Source organism: Cetorhinus maximus, chromosome 4 (genome assembly GCF_964194155.1).
Source record: "Cetorhinus maximus chromosome 4, sCetMax3.hap1.1, whole genome shotgun sequence".
NCBI lineage: Eukaryota > Metazoa > Chordata > Chondrichthyes > Lamniformes > Cetorhinidae > Cetorhinus > Cetorhinus maximus.
The window spans coordinates 104,273,978-104,295,457 of record NC_135882.1 but is presented as its reverse complement, the minus strand read 5'-3'; the positions used below and the strand labels follow the sequence as shown (position 1 = coordinate 104,295,457).

Here is a 21,480-nt window from a genome sequence, read left to right as displayed (position 1 = left end):
AATTGGCAGCTGAATAGATGACTACTTAGTGGCAAGAAAAATCCATGAGCTCCTTAAACTTATTGAAGGGAAAGGTGGAAGGGACAGGAAAGAGGGGTTTAAGGAGGTACTGTGACATAATGGTATTGTCAGTGGACTAGTATTTAACAGACCCATGGTAATGCGCTGTTGACCTGGTTTCGAATCCTACCATGGCAGATGGCGAAACTTGTACCCAATAAAAATCAAGTGGGACTTGAACCCAGAACTTTGAGACTCAAAAGCAAGAGTACAAAACAGGGAAGGTGATGGCGTAGTGGCATTGTCGCTGGACTAGTAATCCAGAGACCCAGGTTCGAATCCCGCCAAGGCAGATGGTGGAATTTCAATTCAATAAAAATCTGGAATTATTGGAACTCATTAGAATCCAGTTGCCGATTGCAAACGTCGATTGTTGTCCACTGGTTCACTAATGTGGTTGAACACAAGTTACACATTATCACAAAAACAGACCACCCGGCATCAACACCAGCAATCGCAGCCTTTCCTCCTTACTAACATCCGGGGGCTAGTGAGAGCTGCCTCACAGATTAGTTAAGCAACAGCCTGACACCGTCATCCTCACGGAATCATACCTTACAGATAATGTCCCAGACTCCACCATCACCATCCCTGGGTATGTCCTGTCCCACCAGCAGAGGTGCTGGCACAGTGGTATACAGTCGGGAGGGAGTTCCCTGAGAGTCCTCAACATCGATTCCGGACACCATGAAGTCTCATTGCAACAGGTCAAACATGGCAACCCTCCCTCAGCTGATGAATCAGTACTCCACAACTTGGAGGGTGGCAAGGGCACAGAATGCACACAGAATGCGCACAGCATTGCCCAGGTATATTCTGTACATAAAAAGCAGGACAAATCCAACCCAGCCAAATACCACCCCATCAGTAAAGTAATGGAAGGGGTCATCAACAGTGCTTCAACGTCCATCACCAAGAGTGGTTCTTTGCATCATTACTGGCCGAGTCCTTAATGACTAGACTGGGTCTGCGGCAGGTGGTGAGGGAACCAACAAAAGGGAAAAACATACTTGACCTCATCCTCACCAACCTGCTTGCTGCAGATGCATTTGTCCATGACAGTATCGGTAGGAGTGACCACTGCACAGTCATTGTGGAGTCGAAGTCCCGCCTTCACATTGAGGATATCCTCTATCGTGTTGTGTGGCGCCACCACCAGGCTAAATGGGATAGATTTTCAAAAGATCTAGCAACTCAAGACTGGGCATCCATGAGGTGCTGCGGGCCATCAGGAGCAGCAGAACTGTACTCGAACACAATCTGTAACCTCATGGCCTGGCACATCCCCCACTCGACTATTACCATCAAGCCAGGGGATCAACCCTGGTTCAATGACGAGTGCAGGAGGGCATGCCAGGAGAAGCACCAGGCATATCTAAAAATGAGGTGTCAACCTGGTGAAGCTATGAAACAGGACTACTTGCGTGCCAAACAGCATAAGCAGCAAGTGATAGACAGAGATAAGTGATCCCACAACCAACAGATCAGGTCTAAGCTCTGCAGTCCTGCCACATCCAGTTGTGAATGGCGGTGGACAATTAAACAGCTCATCCTTAATGATGGAGGAGCCCGTGGAGTGCAAAAGATAAGGCTGAAGCATTTGCAACAATCTTCAGCCAGAAGTGCCAAATAGATGATCAACCTTGGCCTGCCCTGGAGGTCCCCAGCATCACAGATGCTAGTCTTCAGCCAATTCAATTCACTCCACATGATATCAAGAAATGGCTGAAGGCACTGGATACTGCAAAGGCTATGGGCCCTCTCAACATTCCGGCAATACTACTGAAGACTTGTGCTCCAGAACTTGCCGCGCCCCTAGCCAAGCTGTTCCAGTAGAGGTAAAACACTGGCATCTACCCGGCTATGTGGAATATTGCCCAGGTATGTCCTGTACATAAAAAGCAGGACAAATCCAACCCGGCCAAATACCGCCCCATCAGTCTACTCTCAATCATCAGTAAAGTAATGGAAGGGGTCATCAACAGTGCTATCAAGCAGCATATGCTTAGCAATAACCTGCTCACTGATGCCCAGTTTGGGTTCCGCCAGGGCCACTCAGCTCCTGACCTCATTACAGCTTTGGTTCAAACATGGACAAAAGAGCTGAACTCCTGAGGTGAGGTGAAAGTGAATGCCCTTGACATCAAGGCAACATTTGACTGAGTGTGGCATCAAGGAGCCCTAGCAAAACTGGAGTAAATGGTAATCAGGGGAAAACTTTCCACTGGTTGGAGTCATACCTAGCACAAAGGAAGATGGTTGTGGTTGTTGGAGGTCAGTCATCTCAGCTCCAGGACATCACTGCAGGAGTTCCTCAGGGTAATGTCCTGAGCCCAGCCATCTTCAGCTGCTTCATCAATGACCTTCCTTCCATCATAAGGTCAGAAGTGGGGATGTTCGCTGATGATTGCACAATGTTCAGCACCATTCGTGACTCCTCAGATACTGAAGCAGTCCATGTCCAAATGCAGCAAGACCTGGACAATATCCAGGCTTGGCCTGACAAGTGGCAAGTGACATTTGCACCACACAAGTGTCAGGCAATGCCCATCTCCAACAAGAGTGAATCCAACCATCGCCCCTTGATATGCAATGGCATTACCATCTCTGAATCCCCCACTATCAACATCCTGGGGGGGATTACCATTGGCCAGACACTGAACTAGATTAGCCATATAAATACTGTGGCTACAAGAGCAGGTCAGAGGCTAGGAATCGTGTGACGAGTAACTACCCTCCTGACTCTCCAAAGCCTGTCCACCAACTACAAGGCACCAGTCAGGAGTGTAATGGAATACTCCCCACTTGCCTGGATGAGTGCAGCTCCTACAACACTGAAGAAGCTGGACACCGTCCAGGACAAAGCAGTCCGCTTGATTGGCACCACACCCACTAACATTCACTCCCTCCACCACCGATGCACAGTAGCAGCAGTGTGTACCATCTACAAGATGCACTGCAGGAACTCACCAAGGCTCCTTAGACAGCATCTTCCAAACCCACAATCCACTACCATCTAAATGGACAAGGGCTGCACATAGATGGAAACACCACCGCCTGGAAGTTCCCCTCCAAGTCATTCATCATCCTGACTTGGGAATATATCGTCCTTTCTTCACAGTTGCTGGGTCAAAATCCTGGAACTCCCTTCCTACCAGTACTGTGGGTGTACCTACACCATATGGACTGCAGTGGTTCAAAAAGGCAGCTCACCACCACGTTCTCAAAGGGAACTAGGAATAGGCAATAAATGCTGGCCCAGCCAGTGAAGCCCATATCCCATGAATGAATTTAAAAAAACTGAACCACAGTTGGCACTCATGGCCCACAGGTGTTTTTGTGACTGGAAGGCTGTTTCAATGGGGGTTTGGCATGGGTCAGTTCTAGGGTCCGCTGCTTTTTATTGTGTATAAACAATTTTAAGTTAAGGAGTTTGCAGATGACACAAAAATTGGTTGTGTGGAAGAAAACTGTAGGCTGCAGACAGGCTGTTGGGGGTTGTAAGTATGGTGATTGGAGTAAGAACCAGAGTGACGACAAGAGTCTAAAGCCAACAGTAAGAAGTGGTTTTGATATGTTAATGAACCAAGAGGAACTTCAGAGTTTTACATAAAACAATAACAGAAGTAGTTTTGAATTCAGTTGTTTTAGTTCAAAAGGAGTATTTATGCAAGTTGTAATATAGTATAAGTAAATAAGGTAAAGATAGGTATTTTAAAACAGTAAATTTACTCTAAGAGGAAAAGTAAAAAGTCTAATCAAGTCTGGGGAGAAAGCATTTCTAAAGAGACTGGTTGAAATAATAGAGATCAAAGGGGAGGAATACGGTTAAGGAAACACTGAAGCCAATGTGAGGGGGTAGCTGTGTAGATCTCCCAAAAGACAGCAGGGTAGCTGGTCAGACCTCCCAGAAGTGCGTGTGAATAAGGCCAGACTGGGAGAGCCAGTTGTTGTCAGCCTCAGAGGACACCTCAGAGAAAATAAAAGGCACTGTGGGGTAAAAATTACTGGAATTCTATAGATTTTGAAATCTATAAAGATAGTTGCTGAACAGAAAAGGGGACGGTTGGCTCTGAGGATTGTTAATTTAAGATCCTGTGGAACTGTTTTAAGTACTGTTTACTATGTGAAGTCATTCTTGTGTTTTAGTGTAATTGTGTTTTTTTCCCTCTATTTTCTTTTAATAAACATTTACTGCACTATAAGATCAGCACAAGTAGTCGGGGACATCATTTCCTGATTTCAGATCCTCTCCTCATTCTATACAAATTGCAAAAACGGTTTTGGTAGCTGTTTCAAGTTTCCCTCTGGGATTTGGCCAGCTTGGCATTTACCATAAGCTGTGCCATAACAAGCCATACAGGATGCTTTCCTTTATATACTGAGGCATGGGACAGCAGAGCAGAGTTTATGCTAGCACTGTATAAAACAGTTAGGCCACAACTAGAGTACTGCGTACAGTTCTTGTCACATTACAGGAATAATGTGATCGCGCTAGAAAGGATATAGAGGAAATTTACAAAGATATTGCCAGGACTGGAAAATATGAGATCCGAGGAGAGGTTAGACAGACTGGCATCATTTTACTTGGAACAGAGGTTGTCGAGAGCAGAATTAATTGTGGTGAATAAAATTTCAAAGAGCGTCGATAAAGGGGATGGAAGGATCTATTTCCCTTAGCAGAGAGGTCAATAACCTGGGGGTATACATTTAAAGGTAACTGGTAGAAAGATTAATGGGGAGTTGAGGTGCTGGGGGTCAATTTCACAGTCTGAAAGGGTGGTAGAGACAAAAAAGTACTTGGATATGCACTTGAAGTTCTGCAACCTACAAGGCTATGGACCAAGATCTGAAAAGTGGGATTAAGCTGGACAGTTCCTTTTTTGGCCTGCACAGGCATGATGGTTCAAATGACCTCCTCCTGTAACGTAAATTTCTATGATTCAATTCAGTTTATGCTGAATTTGGTCCGAGAGGGTCAGAGATCAGTGTCTACTAACTTACTGAATCATCCAGCTCTTGAACAGTTCTTTATAGAGGAGTCACAGAAACTTTCATGCCACAATCAAAATGCTTAATTAGTTTTATTCATTCATGGATGTGGGCATTGCTGGCTAGGCCAGCATTTATTGCCCATCCCTAGCTGCCCTAGACAACGTGATGGTGAGCTGCCTTCTTGAACTACTGCAGTCCATGTGGTGTTGGTACACCAACAATGCTGTTAGGGAGGGAGTTTCAGGATTTTGACCCAGTGACAATGAAGGACCGGCAATATATTTCCAAGTCAGGGTGGTGTGCGGCCTGGAGGGGAATTTCCAGGTGGTAGTGTTCCTATGTGTCTGCTGCCCTTGTCCTTCTAGATGTAGCAGTCATGGGTTTGGAAGGTGCTAAAGAGCCTTTGCGAGTTCCTGCATTGCATCTTGTAGGTGGTGCACGCTGCTGTCACAATGCGTCGATGATGGAGGGAGCGTATGTTTGCCGATGGGGTACCAATTAAGCAGGCTGCTTTGTCCTGGGTGGTGTTAAGCTTCTTGAGCGTTGTTGGAGCTGCACTCATCCAGGCAAGTAGAGAATATTCCATCACACTCCTGACTTGTGCCTTGTAGTTGGATTCCTAGCCTTTAAACTGCTCTTGTAGCCACAGTAGTTATATAAAAACCACAGAAAAGGTACAGCACAGAAAGAGGCCATTCAGCCCATCATGTCTACGCAGGCCAAAAAGAAATTTTAAAAAAAAACTAGTTGCCCATTTGAATCCCACCTTCCAGCATCTGGTCTGCAGCCTTGCAGATTACAGCACTTTAGGAGCAGATCCAGGTGCCTTTTAAATGAGTTGAGGGTTTCTGCCTCCAGCACCAAAACGGGCAGTAAATTCCAAACACCCACCACTCTCTGGGTGATCAAGTTTTTTTCTCATGTCCCCTCTAATCCTCCTACCAATCACCTTAAATCTGTGCTCCCTAGTAATTGACCTCTCTGCTAAGGGAAATAGGGCATCCCTGTCTATTCTGTCTAGCCCCTCAGTCTTGTAAACCTCAATCAGATCACCCCTCAGCCTCCTCAGTTCCAAGGAAAACCCCAGCCTATTCAATCTTTCCTCTCAGCCACAATACAACATACTTGTAAATCTCCTCTGTACTCGCTCCAGAGCAATTATGTCCTTACTGTCTCGACCAGAACACTACACAAAATTCCAGCTGTGGCCGAACCAGCGTTTTATACAGTTCCATCATTACATCCCTGCTTTTGTATTCTATACCTCGTTCAATAAAGGAAAGCATTCCATATGCTTTCTTTACCACCTTATCCACCTGTCCTGCCACCTTCAGGGACCTGTATATACGCACATCAAGGGGTCTCACTTCCTCTACCCCTCACAATATCCTCCCATTTACTGTGCATTCCCTAGCTTTGTTTGCCCTCCCCAAATGCATTACCTCACACTTCCCTAGAATGAATTCCATCTGCCACTTTTCTGCCCACTCAATGATTGGTATCATTCTGAAGACAACAGCTATCCTTTTCACTATCAACTACAAGGCCAATTTTTGTGTCATCTGCAAATTTCCCAATCATGCCACCCACATTTAAGTTCAACTCATTAACATATACAACGAACAGCAAGGGACCCAAAACTGAGCCCTGTGGAGCGCCACTGGAAGCTGTTTTCCATTCGCAAAAACATCCATCAACCACTACCCTTTGTTTCCTGTCGCTGTGCTAATTTTGAATCTAACTCACCACATTCCCCTGTATCCCATGGGCTTTTATTTTTCTGACCAGTCTGCCACGTGGGAACTTGTCAAATGCCTTACTAAAATCCATGAGACAACATCCAATGCACTACCCTCAACAATCCTCCTCGTTACTACCTCAAAAAATTTGATTAAATTAGTAAGACATGCCCTTCCCCTAACAAAATCATGCTGACTATCCCTGATCAATCTATTCCTTTCTAAGTGACAGTTTATTTCATCTCAGAATTGATTCTAATGATTTGCCCACCTCAGAAGTCAGACTAACTGGCCTATAATTATTTGGTTTATCCCTCGCACCCTTTTTAAAGTAATGACACAACATCCGCAGACCTCCAATCCTCTGGTACCTTGCCTGGATCTAATGAGGATTGGAAAATTATCTCAGAGCATCCGCTATTTCCTCCCTGGCTTTCTTTAATAGCCTGGGCTACAATCCATCTGGCCCTGGTGACTTATCCGACTTCAAGGATGTCAGTCCCTCCAGTACATCCTCTCTCACTATGCTTATTGTATCTAACATTTCACACTCCTCTTCTTTAACCAATCCAGTTTAGCTAGTCCAGTTGAGTTTCTGGTCAATGGTAACCCGCCGGATGTTGATAGTAGGGGATTCAGCGATGATAATGCCATTGAATATCAAGGGACGATGATTGGTTCTCTTTTGTTGGAGATGGTCATTGCATGGCACTTATGTGGCGCGAATGTTACTTGTCACTTGTCAGTCCAAGCTTGGATATTGTCCAAATGCAGTAAGGCCTGGACATGGACTGCTTCAGTATCTGAGGAATCACGAATAGAGTTGAACATTGTGCAATCAGCGAACATCCCCACTTCTGAACTTATGATAGAAGGAAGGTCATTGATGAAGCAGCTCAAGGTGGTTGAGCCTAGGACACCACCCTGAGGAACTCCTGCAGTGATGTCCTGGAATTGAAATGATCGATCTTCAACAATTACAACCATCTTTCATTGTGCTTGGTGTGACTCCAACCAGTGGAGCTTTTTCCCCCGATTCCCATTGAGTCCAATTTTGCTCGGGCTCCTTGATGTCACACTCGGTCAAATGCTGCCTTGATGTCAAGGGCAGTCACCCTCACCTCACCTCTGGAGTTCAGCTCTTTTGTCCATGTTTGAACCAAGGCTATAATGAGGTCACGTCAGTGGCCCTGGCTGGACCCAACTGAGTGTCAGTGAGCAGGTTCTTGCTAAGCAAGTGCTGCCTGATAGCACTGTTGATGTGCATGATAGGTACAATGCAAAGAAATTTCAACCTCGTCTTTAATGAGCTCGAGGAACTCTGGCTCAGAGTTGATGAGCTGAAGTTTGAGCTACGGGCACAGCAACACATCAGGGAGGGGGAGAGTTACCTGGACGCTGTGTTTCAGGAGAGATTCACACCCCTTAGATTAACTACCTTAAATTCGGCCAGTGGTCAGGGACAGGAGGATGTGACTATGAGTGAGGCAAGTAGAGAGATCCAGGGAGTAGCACTGCAGGAACCTTAGCCCCTACCCTTATCCAACAGGTTCAAGATTCTTGCTCCCTGTGTGGACGAGAGTGGGGACTGTAGGGAAGATGAGCAAACTGACCATAGCACCGTGGTACAGGGAGCCATTCAAGTAGGGGGAGAAAAGAGAAGTGTAGTTGTAATCGGGGATAGTATCGTTAGGGGAATAGATACTGCTCTCTGTAGCCAGGATCGAGAGTCCCGAAGGCTGTGTTGCCTACCTGGTGTCAGGGTTAAGGATATTTCATCCTGGCTGCAGAGGAACTTGGAGTGGGAGGGGAAAGATCCAGTTGTCGTGGTCCACGTAGGTACCAACGATATCGGCAGAACCCCTTTCCTTGTTCTGCCTTAACAGAATTAAATTAACTTAATTAAAAAGCAGAACCAGAAAGGTAATAATCTCCGAATTATTACCTGAGCCACGAGCTAATTGGCACAGGGTCAATAAGATTAGAGGTAAATGCGTGGCTCAAAGATTGGTGTAGGAGAAATGGGTTCGCATTCATGGGACATTGGCACCAGTACTGGGGAAAGAGGGAGCTATTCCATTCGGATGGGCTCCACTTGAATCATGCTGGGACCAGTGTCCTGGCGAATCGCATAACTAGGGTTGTAGATAAGGTGTTAAACTAAATAGTAGAGGGGAGGGGGGCGCGTTCAGATGCATGAAAATATAAAAAATCAAAGTTTGAGGAGAGGGTAAGAGTGCAGGTCAGTGATGAGACTGATTGTCACCAAAAAGTGAAAGGAAAGGACAAAGTGTGTGTTTGCCATGTTGCACCAAGAATCATATAAGAGTAGGGAAATTGACAATAGGCAAACTTAAAGGCTTTGTATCTGAATGCACGTAGCATTCGGAATAAAACTAATGAGTTAACAGCGCAAATAGAGATAAATAGGTATGATTTGGTGGCGATTACTGAGACGTGGTTACAGGGAGAACAGGTTTGGGAATTGAATATGCAGGGGTACTCAGATTTTCAGAAGGATAGGCAGGAAGGAAAAGAAGATGGTGTAGCTTTGTTAGTAAAGGAAGAGATCAGTGCTATAGTGAGGAATGATATAGGCACTGGAGAGCAAGATATAGAGTCAGTCTGGGAAGAAATAAGAAATAGCAAGGGTAAGTAGTCTCTGGTGGTAGTAATCTATAGGTCCCCAAACAGTAGTTCAGTAGTGGGGCATAGTATAAACCAGGAAATATTGGGAGCATGTAAGAAAGGCATGGCAATAATCATGGGTGATTTTAATATGTATATAGACTGGACTAATCAAAATGGTAAGGGTAGCCTCAAGGGAGAGTTCATAGAGTGTATTAGAGATTGTTTCTTGGAGCAATATGTTGTGGAACCAACCAGGGAGCAGGCTATTCTGGATGTGGTTTTGTGTAATGAGATGGGATTAATTAATGATCTCATAGTAAAGAATCCTCTAGGGAAGAGTGATCATAGCATGCTAGAATTTCAAGTTCAGTTTGAGAGCGAGAAACTTGAGTCCCACACTAGTGTTCTGGAGATAAACAAAGCTAACTACATAGGCATGAGGGCAGATTTGGCCCTAGTGGACTGGGCAGGAAGACAACAAGGTAGGACAGTTGATGAACAGTGGTAGATATTTGAGATGATATTCAATTCCTCCCAAGTAAAATATATTCCAAGGAGGAAGAAAGATGGTAAGATGGGAAAAAAGCATCCGTGGCTAAGCAAGAAAGTTAAAGATAACTTAAAAGCAAAAACTAAGGCATACAAAATTGCAAAGGTCAGTGGCAGGCTGGAAGATTGGGAAACATTTAGAAATTAACAAAGGGTTACTGAAAAAAAAAAGAGCAAAGGTAAATTATGAAAGCAAACTGGCGCAAAATGTAAAAACTGATAACAAAAGCTTCTCCAAGTATATAAAAGGAAAGAGAGTAGCTGAAGTGAATGATGGTCCTTTGGAGGATGAGATTGGGGAATTAAAAGTGGGGAAACACAGAAATGGCAGCTTAATCAATATTTTGCCTCAGTTTCCACAGTGGGGGACACTCGTACCAACTAAACAGGTAGCGCAGAGGGTATAGAGGAGGAGGAACTTAGAACAATCACCATCACTAGAGATAAAGTACTGAGAAAACTATTGGGATTAAAGGGTGACAAGTCCCCAGGACCCGATGGCCTACATCCCAGGGTCTTAAAGGAAATGGCAACTGGAAAGGTTCCAGTGGATTGGAAAAATGCTAATATAATGCCCTTATTCAAAAAGGGGTGGAGGCAGAAAGTAGGAAACTATAGGTCAGCTAGTTTAACGTCTGTCATTGGGAAATTGTTGGAATCCATTATTAAGGAAGTAGTAATGGGGCATTCGGAAAGTCAAAATGCAATCTATCAGAGTCAGCGTGGTTTTATGAAGAGTAAATTGTGTTTGACTAATTTGCTAGAGTTCTTTGAAGATGTGACAAGCAAAGTGGATAATGGGGATCCTGTAGATGTAGTATATCTGGACTTCCAGAAGGCCTTTGATAAGGTGCCGCACAAAAGATTAATACACAAGATAAGATCACACGGAGTCGGGGTAATATATTAGCTTGGATAGAGGATTGGCTAACCAACAGAATGCAGAGAGTTGGGATAAATGGGTCTTTTTCTGGATGGCTAGCTGTAATTAGTGGGGTGCCACAGGGTTCGGTCCTTGGGCCCCAACTATTTACAATCTATATTAATGACTTGGATTCAGGGATAGAAGGTACTATAACTAAATTTTCAGATGACACCAAAATAGGTGGGAAAGTAAGTTGCAATGAAGAAATAAATAATTTACAAATGGATATGGACAGGTTAGGTGAATGGGCCAAAATTTGGCAGATGGAGTTTAACGTGGATAAGTGTGAGGTTATCCATTTTGGTTGGAAGAATAAAAAGGTGACTTATTTAAATGGAAAGAAACTTCAGAATGCTTCAGTGCAGAGGGATCTGGGTGTCTTCGTGCACGAATCGCTGAAAGCTAGTGTGCAGGTACAGCAGGGAATAAGGAAGGCAAATGGAATTTTTGGCATTTATTGCGAAAGGAATAAAGTATAAAAATAGGGAAGTGTTGTTGCAACTGTACAAGGCATTGGTGAGACCGTACCTGGAGCACATGTTTGGTCCCCTTACGTTAGGAAGGATGTCATTGCATTGGAGGCGGTTCAGAGGAGGTTCACTAGATTGATTCCAGAGATGCAGGGCTTGTCTTATGAGGAGAGATTGAGCAGTTTAAGCCTATGCTCGCTAGAGTTCAGAAGGATGAGAGGAGATCTAATTGAGGTATATAACATGCTAAAGGGGATAGACAAAGTTGACGTGGAGCGGCTGTTTCCCCTTGTGGGGCATTCTAGAACGAGAAAGCCATAGTTTTAGGCTAAGGGGTGGTAGATTTAAATCAGAGATGAGAGGAGGAATTACTTTTCTCAAAGGGTCGTGAATCTGTGGAATTCACTACTTCGGAGTGCAGTGGATGCCGGGACACTGAATAAATTTGAGGAGATAGGCAGCTTTTTAATTAGTAACGGGTTGAAAGGTTATGGGGAGAGGGCGGGAAATTGGAGTTGAGGCTGAAATGAGATTAGCCATGATTGTACTGAATGGTGGGGCAGGCTCGAGGAGCTGAATTGCCTACTCCTGCTCCTAGTTCTTATGTGCTCCCCAAATAGTCAGCTGGGTTAAGCCCAGTGAACACGGAGGGGTGCTTGAAAGAAAAAGATGGAGGAAAAAAAAAAATCAGTAAATGTTGGAACAGCAATCATTAATGACAGAAAACACAATCATGGCAATCAAATATCATGCCAGCAATTACCACCAAAAAAAATAGCCTTATGGATAAAGTAGTGGAAGGTGACTTGCACCCATGAAATTGTATCCATCTATGCCTCAAGAATGTGGGGCGAGGAAAGAAAAAAATTAGCAGCAAACCATCTTTGAACCAGTCTCTACTGCCTCCTTAATTTATAACCATTTTGAGCAAGATGGTTCAGGGCTGAATTATAGGAAACAATGCTATGGAATGGACAAAGACCACTCAAACTCAATCCCCAGTTCCCAATTTATTGATTCAGAGCTATATCCTGATTTTAATAGATTTCTTTCCCGCTTTTCCCCTGGGACAAAGTTCGATGTCTACAGCCCTTCAAGTATCTCAGTTATATAGCTATTTTTCATGTATGATGTTGGATAGCAAACAGTGGCAGACTACTGGCCACATATCTCATCATTTTTGAACTCAATTTTGTCTTTCCTAAAACCCACAACGTACGAGAAAGGGTCAATGGGCAGCAGTCAGCAGCATGAATTATGGCTGATTTTCATGTGCCAGAGACAAATGCAAGCCTCAAAATATTAGCTACTGTAAGAATTAAACCTGGGGCTTTCTGATCTGCCGAGACAATGCTACATGGGCCAGATATCACTTATATAAGAATCAAGAGACCAGGTTTTGAAAGGCTGTAATATAATTTGCCACATTCTTCACAGATGCTGACTGCTTACTCCCACATAATAAATTTAGTTCCAATGATGAGGAAAATAATCACGATGCTTGACTGTTAAGTAGTCTTACTTATCTTCCTCCTTTTGTTCTTTATCTCCTCATCCCTGTAGGGGAAAAAACATTCCCCGGGCATTCCCACTGAAAATTAAAGCAATTCCTCAAATCCAGAGTGAGAATTTGCTCAACAACATTTGAGGACATGTTTTTGAGTAAATTTACAGCATATAATATGCCATTGCAGTTAACCATTGTAGCAAAACCATGTAACCATAGCAACATACTTAGAAATGCAGTGCAAATGGGCTTGATATGACAAGTGAAAATTACAGGATTGACATTTATTCAGAAGCACAGGAACAAGGTACTGCTGATTAACACAGCTCAAACACATTACAATATTGAATAAAATTATTCAATCCTCATTCCCACTCCAACAGTAAACAATGTTGGGATATTAGGTAGCTTGTAGAGAAAACAGGGAGAGTTTTCAACATGGTTACTGATTTGTGATTTCTGTAAAAGTATAACAAAAGGCTGAGACTAAAAATGTTCAAAGCATGAGTTTTGTATTTTTTTTAAGTGACATCTCCCCATCTCTCATGAAGATGCTGACTTAAGTAGAATATAGCTAAAGTGCCTGCTGTCCTCGAGTGGCTAACCATTCATCATGTGATCCTGGGCAGTGAGTATTGGCAAGATACTTAACCATTGTGGTGGTAGGGGGAAAGAGGAATAGCCATACAATAAAGCCCGAACATATGCATACTAAGCGGTCAATGGATAGCTAATAGATACATGAGCCTTGCTAACATTTTCTCCCAGCCCAAGAATGCCAACACCATTTATAGCATCCCACTGCTTCCCAGCTATGACAGACTCACAGATCAGGGATTATTCCACTTTGATTTGACTCTGGAGCAATGTTGTCATGTAACTGCAAATCACAAATCAATTTTTTAAATTAAATACTAATTTTTTTAATCCTAAATTCCAAGTTCTGAAAGGAGAAAAAAATTAGCATAAAAATTTGCACTTGTGTCATATTTGTTAAAACTTAAATCCTAGTGTTTTCCTAGAAACAAAGAACAATTAATTCACTAGCCGAATTCTATGAAGTGTTGCTGCATAAAATCAATTACGAAAATGGAAAATCAGCCCAAGGAAGCACTGCAGGAAAATTCACATTTTGCTACTACTTAGTTTTGAATTCTTGAGAACATGCAGACCTTTACATTTCTAAAAATGGTTAAGCATTATGATTGCACAGCATTTAGCAAATTTGCCTCAAGACCGGGACTTACAGCTTCAGACTTTGGAGGCACTGGAGGTGGAGGTAGAGAAATGTCAGATGATGGTTTAACTGTAGACAAAGGACCTGGAGAAGAAAGGGCTGAAGAAGCCAGACATTTGGAGTGGACGGAACCTCTCTGACCAGATTTCAATCTCTCCCCCAAAGAGAAAAGATCATGTCCACCCCGTTTCCCTGTTTCCTGATCTAACCAGAGCTCTTCATAGGGAAGTTCTGGCCGTGACTGGATTCCAGCAGATTCTTCAGTCACTTCAGGCAGCAGATAATCACTCCCACTGTCTCCCGAATCTTGAGATGGGAGGGTTTCATGAGAAAAGAGAGTCCACTCACTGTTTGGATCTCTGCAGCCATGTAGATTAACTTCACTATTTCCATGCAAATTGTTTCCATAAACGCATACTGAAAGTCGATGGAAAGACTGTGTCAGTTCTTCACGAGCATAGCTAAGAGAGTTAGGCATGTGACTGTGTCCAGTACATCTGGTCTTCTTTGGACTTTTACAATCTTCATTCCAGTCAGTCTTAACATCCCGAACTGCTCGTGAGTATTCTTCAATGTCGAATTGCTCCTGACAAATGTTGAACGAGTGTTGAACTGTGTTCTCGTACCACATCTCACCCTTAAGGAGACCTTCAGCTAAGGTAAACTTTGGCACAACTAAATGAAGTGGAAAGTGCATGGGAATCATTTTGTTGTTACGAAGTACACAGCACACTACAACAGTCTTAGTCTGAATATTCACAAACTTATAGCGATGGCCCTCCCGAATTAGGTGCAAATCATAAGGGTTTCGTGGAGGAGCAGATGGCACAGTAACATTTACTGGTAACCTGGTCTTTTCAACAATGTTGCGAATAGTGTGCTCACCCTCTTGCATTTGTATCTCAAGGGGACTACGTGTGCTGAGTCGACCTTTACACTGGAAAGGAAGGCTAATACTTTCATTGGTCCGGTGATTCATACAGATAAGGCAAGGCATCTTTCCTCGTCCAAGCTTGCCAATAGAGTTTAGTTTTCCAATTTTCTTAAAGATAGTGTTAAGTCTTGATTTTTCCTTCGATGTTTTCGCATAAAGGATTTCTGCTTGTCCCATTAGAGTAAGTTCATCACCTGTGCTCAAAGTGATGTTGTATACTTCTGTATCTTCATTGCATTCCCCCGAGGCTACCTAAGGAGGAAGAGCAAATGATTAATCATGTTACAAAGCAGAACTTTTTCTATGGCTTCAATGATTCTAGTCTATATCTTAATATTTTCAGAGATGCTGATCAAAAATTTTAAAAAACCAAATTAGCACTCTATTTTATATTGTATGATGGGATCTCATTTCCATGCAATTTGACATTTCGGAATGAAAACCAACTGCCTTTATTATAAACTTGGTTTGTTGGCAATTTCTGCAGGCCACCATAAATTTACCTTCAAAGCCAAGTCATTTAAACAGCTAAAGTTTTACACCAGAAAGGCAGGCTAGTATTTTCATTGTCCTCACCAAACTCTGCTTGACCAGAATTGGATGAATCAGCTTGCCAGAGTAAACTGGAAACAGGGCAAGGGCTTTATAAACAGGAATTTGATGAGAGTGGTAATCAATACACAAAGTATGTTAACAAATTGAAATTTAACTTAGTTTTCTAACTTTAAAAAGCTGCAAATCAGTGACAATTAACAAGCAGCTGTAAGTGGGTCCCGTACTAGTTATAAATTATAGTTGGAAGTTGACTGACAATTTGTAAACAGTGCATTTCTGAAAGGCATAGGTGCAAAAAATTTAAAAACAGCAATTCGGAACAAGCTTAATATTCCTGGCTATAATATATTCAGGAAAGATCAGGAAGGCAAAAAACAAGTGGGACAGGTAGCAGTATTGAACGAAGGTATAGTTACAGCCACGAGAAAAGAATAATGTAATGGAGCAGGGGTGTTCGTTTCGCACAAGGGTCTCAATCACAGGGTCTGTAACGCTTTCAAAATTTTTCAAAATCATGAGGGGTCTGGACAGAGTAGATAGGGAGAAACTGTTCCTGCTCGTAAACAGATTGAGAACCAGAGGCCACAGTTTTAGCGTTTTGCAAAAGCTGCAAATCCGAAGTGAGAAAAAACTTTTCCACACAAGAAATAGTTAGGGTTTGGAATGCACTGTCTGTAAGTGTGGTGGAGGCAGGTTCAACTGAGGCATTCAAGAGAACATTGGATGAATATTTAAATAGAAACAATGTGCACAGTTACACAGAAAAGGCAGGAGATTGACACTAAGTTAAAATGTTCAGAGAGCCAGTGCAGACATGATGGGCCGAATGGCCTCCTTCTGCACCATAACAATTTTGTGATTCTGTGAACCAGCAGCAAAAGACACAGGATGCAAAACTCTCACCTTACAGCTGCTGGATGCCAGGCTGGGAGGGGAGAGGGTTCTTCAGCATATTAATACAATTATGTGCATTTGTCTTAGTTCAATATATCTCTTTTGCGCTTAAACAAATTGGGTTGTAAATATTAATTTTTAATATGTGAGTACTTGTTAGTTACCAATGTGCTTATCTGTTAATTATGCATGCATGTGTATATCTGTTTTAAGTGTTTGATTTATCTCTGTTTATAAGTGTATTTTTCTTTGTTATTGGTCAGTGCATTTGAGTATTTTTGTAAGCTATAAATGTAATTTTGAGAAGCTTTGTCCCCTAACCATTTCCAGTTGCAGCATTCCTCTCAGTTTGTGCGCTATTCAGGAGGGGGAGGTGGTGGCATAGTGGTAATGTCTATGGATTACTAATCCAGAGTCCCAGGCTAATGCTTTGGGGACATGGATTCAAATTCCACCATGACAGCTGTTGGAATTTAAATTCAATTAACAAAAACTAAGGAGTTGAAAGCTAGTCTCAGTAATGACTAAACTATCATCGATTATTGTAAAAAACCTGTTTGGTTCACTAATGCCCTTCAAGGAAGGAAATTGCCATCTTTACCTGGTCTGGCCTACATGCGACTCTTAACTGCCCTCTGAAATTATCTAGCAAACTGGCTTCAATTCAAGAGCAATTAGGAAAGGGGAGCAAATGCTGGCAATGACAGTGACGCCCACATCCCATGAAAGAATTAAAAACTATTTGCCACCTTTTCTTTCCACTATATCTGGGCTTCTTCCATTTTTAAGTTGTCGAAATTGACCCCATTAGAGTGCACTTATCAGTGCCTGTTCCCTGTAGTTTTCAAAGGGATAATTAGGTTCTGGACATTGGGTACTGAGAGAAAGCTAATTCTGATTTCTCTTAGAGACTTGGTGCCAGTTCTGTATGTGCAGCAGATCACAAGGTGTTTAAACGCTAATGATCCAGTAGGTCCCAGTCCACACAGTACCAAAGCCTGGGCTGCTATCGCCCCTGACTCCCAAACACTCAGTACGCAATACTCCAGCTGAGGCCCAACCAATGTCTTATATAAGTTCATCATAACCTCCCTGCTCTTGTATTCTATGCCCCTATTATTGAAGTCTAATAATGTATGCTTTAGAAACAGCTCTCTCTGCCTGTCCTGCCACCTTTATTGACTGAAGTACATATACACTCAGGTCTCTCTGCACCTGCACACCCTTTAGAATAGTATCCTTTATTTTATACTGTCTCTCCATGTTCTTTGTACCAAGTATATCACCTCACACTTCTCTGCATTGAACTTCACCTGCCACCCATCTGCCCACTCCACCAATGTGTCAATGTCCTTTTGAAGATTTACACGGACCTCCTCAAAGTTTACAATTCTCCCAAGTTTTATGTTGTCCGCAAACTTTGAAACTGTCCCCTGCACACCAAGATCTAGATCATTTAGATAACAGGAAAAGCAGGGTTCCCAAGACCGACCCCTGGGGAATTCCACTACAAACCTTCTTCCAGCCCAAAAAATACCCATTAACCATTACTCTGTTTCCTATCCCTCAGTCAATTTTGTATCCATGTTGTTACTGACCCTTTTATTCCATGACCTATAACTTGCCTCAAATCTGTGGTGTGGCACTGTATCGAACGCCTTTTGGAACTCCATATACACATCAACGGCCTTGCCCTCATCAACGATCTCTGTTACCTCACTGGCATCTAAGGTGGTGGCACTGGACCCTTCCACCTCAGGTGGGGCCATGATTATATCCAGATAATAGGTAGGATTTTTTAGGAAGTTGTTTGTAACGCATTATCATAAGTTTTTTTGTAAAGAGAATTGATCTGTTAGAGGTTAAATAGTTTATAAACCTCAGTAGTGGCTTATCTATATTTATTTGATTGAAAACAATTTTTGTACCAAATTTCAATTTCTTTTTAAGAGTTTGTCTCAATTTATGACACAATGGGTTTGCCTTTATGGCTAGACAGAAATTAAGTTGCCAATTACACAACCGTTCTGCAAATTCATTAATGCCATCTTGTATTTTTGTTAAATCTTCCTCAATATTATCTATAATATGTCCCACCCCCTCCCCTAACACTCAGCTTATGCCTCGAAACAAATGGGAACAGTAAGTACGTGGAATTCTCTTCCCCAGAGAGCAGTGCAGGCTTTGAATAAGGCAGAGTTAGACAGGCAAAGGAGTTAAGGGATATGGGGCCAGACAGGAAGGTGGAATTGACACTACAACCAGGTCAGCCATGATCACAGAATCACAGTGCAGAAGAGGCCCCTTCGGCCCATTAAGTCTGCACCTACACGTGAGAAACACCTGACCTACCTACCTAATCCCATTTACCAGCACTTGGCCCATAGCCTTGAATGTTATGACGTGCCAAGTGCTCATCTAGGTACTTTTTAAAGGATGTGAGGCAACCCGCCTCCACCACCCTCCCAGGCAGTGCATTCCAGACCGTCACCACCCTCTGGGCAAAAAAAGTTTTTCCTCACATCCCCCTAAACCTCCTGCCCCTCACCTTGAACTTATGCCCCCTTGTGACTGACCCTTCAACAAAGGGGAACAGCTGCTCCCTATCCACCCTGCCCATGCCCCTCATTATCTTGTACATCTCGATCAGGTCGCCCCTCAGACTTCTCTGCTCCAACGAAAACAACCCAAGTCTACCCAACCTCTCTTCATAACTTAAATTTTTCATCCCAGGCAACATCCTGGTGAATCTCCTCTGCATCCCCTCCAGTGCAATCACATCATTCCTATAATGTGGCGACGAGAACTGCACACAGTACTCCAGCTGTGGCCTCACCAAAGTTCTATACAACTCCAATATGACCTCCCTACTTTTGTAATCTATGCCTCGATTGATAAAGGCAAGGGTCTCATATGCCTTTTTCACCACCCCACTAACATGCCTCTCCGCCTTCAGAGATCTATGGACACACACACCAAGGTCCCTTTGTTCCTCAGAACTTCCTAGTGCCATGCCATTCATTGAATACTTCCTTGTCAAATTACTCCTTCCAAAGTGTATCACCTCACATTTTTTAGGGTTAAATTCCATCTGCCACTTATCAGCCCATTTGACCATCCCGTCTATATCCTCCTGTAGCCCAAGACACTCAGCCTCACTGTTAACCACCCAGACAATCTTTGTGTCATCCGCAAATTTACTAATCCTACCCCCCACATAGTCATCTATGTCGTTTATATAAATGACAAATAAAAGGGGACCGAGCACAAATCCCTGTGGTACGCCACTGGACACTCCAGTTCTGTCTATAGCATGCTGCTTCCATGTTGCAGCTTCACCAAGTTGGAACCTCAGATTCAGCGTGCCTGCTGCTGCTACAGCCATGCTCTTCTACACTCCTCAATGAACCAGGATTGGCCACCTGACTTGGTGATAGTGGTAGAGCGGTAGAATATCCATGATTGTAGTAGATTTCAGTTCTGGTGCTGTTGATGGCCCACAGTACTACATGGATGCCTTGTCTTGAGCTGCTCGATCTGTTCTTAATCTATCCCATTTGGCATGTTGCTACTGTCAGACAACACGATGGAAGGTTTCAACTGTGGAAAGATGGGATTTTGTCTCCACAAGGTGGTCATTCCAGCTAATTGGTCATGAACAGATGCATCTTCAACAGGTAAGTTGGTGAGGTCTAGGCCGAGTAGGTGCTTGAACTATGTGCCACAAGCCTAGTCTAGCAGAATTCAGCCAGCTTTGTCAATGGCGGTGTTACCAAGTCACTCTTGCTGAAGGACATTGAAGTTCCCCACCCAAGTTATAATAGGTGCCCTTTCTACCTTCAGAGTTTCTTCCAATTGGTGTTTAGCATGAAAGTGTGCTGATTCATCAGCTGAGGGGTGGCAGTATATGGTTTCCTTGTCCATGTTTGGCCTGATACCATAAGACATCATGACCAGAGCCATATAGTCAAATTATAATGGCACAGGAGGCACCCATTTGGCTCTCTGTAGAGCATTCCAGTCAAGTCAGTCCCATTGCTCTGCTCTATCCCTATAACCCTGTAAGTTTATTTGCCTCAAGTGCCCATCCAATTTCCTTTTGAGATCACTGATCACTTCTGCTTCCACCGTCCTCACAGGCAATGTGTTCCAGGTCATTATCACTGTTGTGTAAAAAAGTTCTTCCTCACATCCCCAAAGGATAAATGCTGAGAAGAGGACATGCCTGGAATGGTGAAAACGTTTAGAACAATGAACGAAAGGTTTGATTCTGGGAGGTTTGGTTCTGGGAGTGTGACAATGTCAAACTGATGCTTGACTGGTCTGTGGAACAGGTCTCTTAATTTTGGCACAAGTCCCCAGATGTTAGTGAGGAGGGTCAACTGGGCTGGGTGTGCCTTTGTCCTGTCCAAATGTGATGCCTAGATCGATGCTGGGTGGTCCATCTTTTCTTATTACAGTATATCATTCTGTAGCAGTTTGATACAACGGAGTGGCTTGCTGGGCCACTTTAGGGGGGCAGTTAACAGTCAACCAAATTGCTGTGGAACTAGAGTCACATAGGCGAGGTGAGGAAAAAATGGCAGCTCTGTTTCACTAAAGGACATTAATGAAGCAATTGACTTTTTATGACAAATTGATAACTTCAAGGTCACCATCACAGATGGTTACAATCCTGTTAGCATTTAAAGCAGAAATCTGAATACCTAGCAAATTGACCGACAGAACTATCCTGCATAGTTTTGTGTTCTTAAACAAAAACAAACTTTATTATACATGAAAAAGGATTAAACTAAGCAGTATTACACTATAATTTACAACAATGTATATTATGAACTCAGTTTTACCTTTAATTTCCCCTCCCCCAAATGTTCCCTTATCTTACGAGATCTTGAACACCCATTCATCTTTCCAAACAAAAAGATGTGCCACAACACTCTGGAACTTACTTTAATTCTCTTAGTATTCCAGTTACTCCTCGAGG

The 21,480-nt window shown here is 43.1% G+C and overlaps 1 protein-coding gene across 1 annotated transcript in view; it reads right to left on the bottom strand.

The window, feature by feature from the left end:
* The window catches only part of garem (GRB2 associated, regulator of MAPK1), a 128,548-nt gene that overhangs the window by 9,520 nt on the left and 97,548 nt on the right, over window positions 1-21,480 (bottom strand). The window contains 1 exon segment of the mRNA XM_078540575.1: window positions 14,124-15,299. Within this exon segment, the coding sequence (XP_078396701.1) occupies window positions 14,124-15,299 (1,176 nt within the window).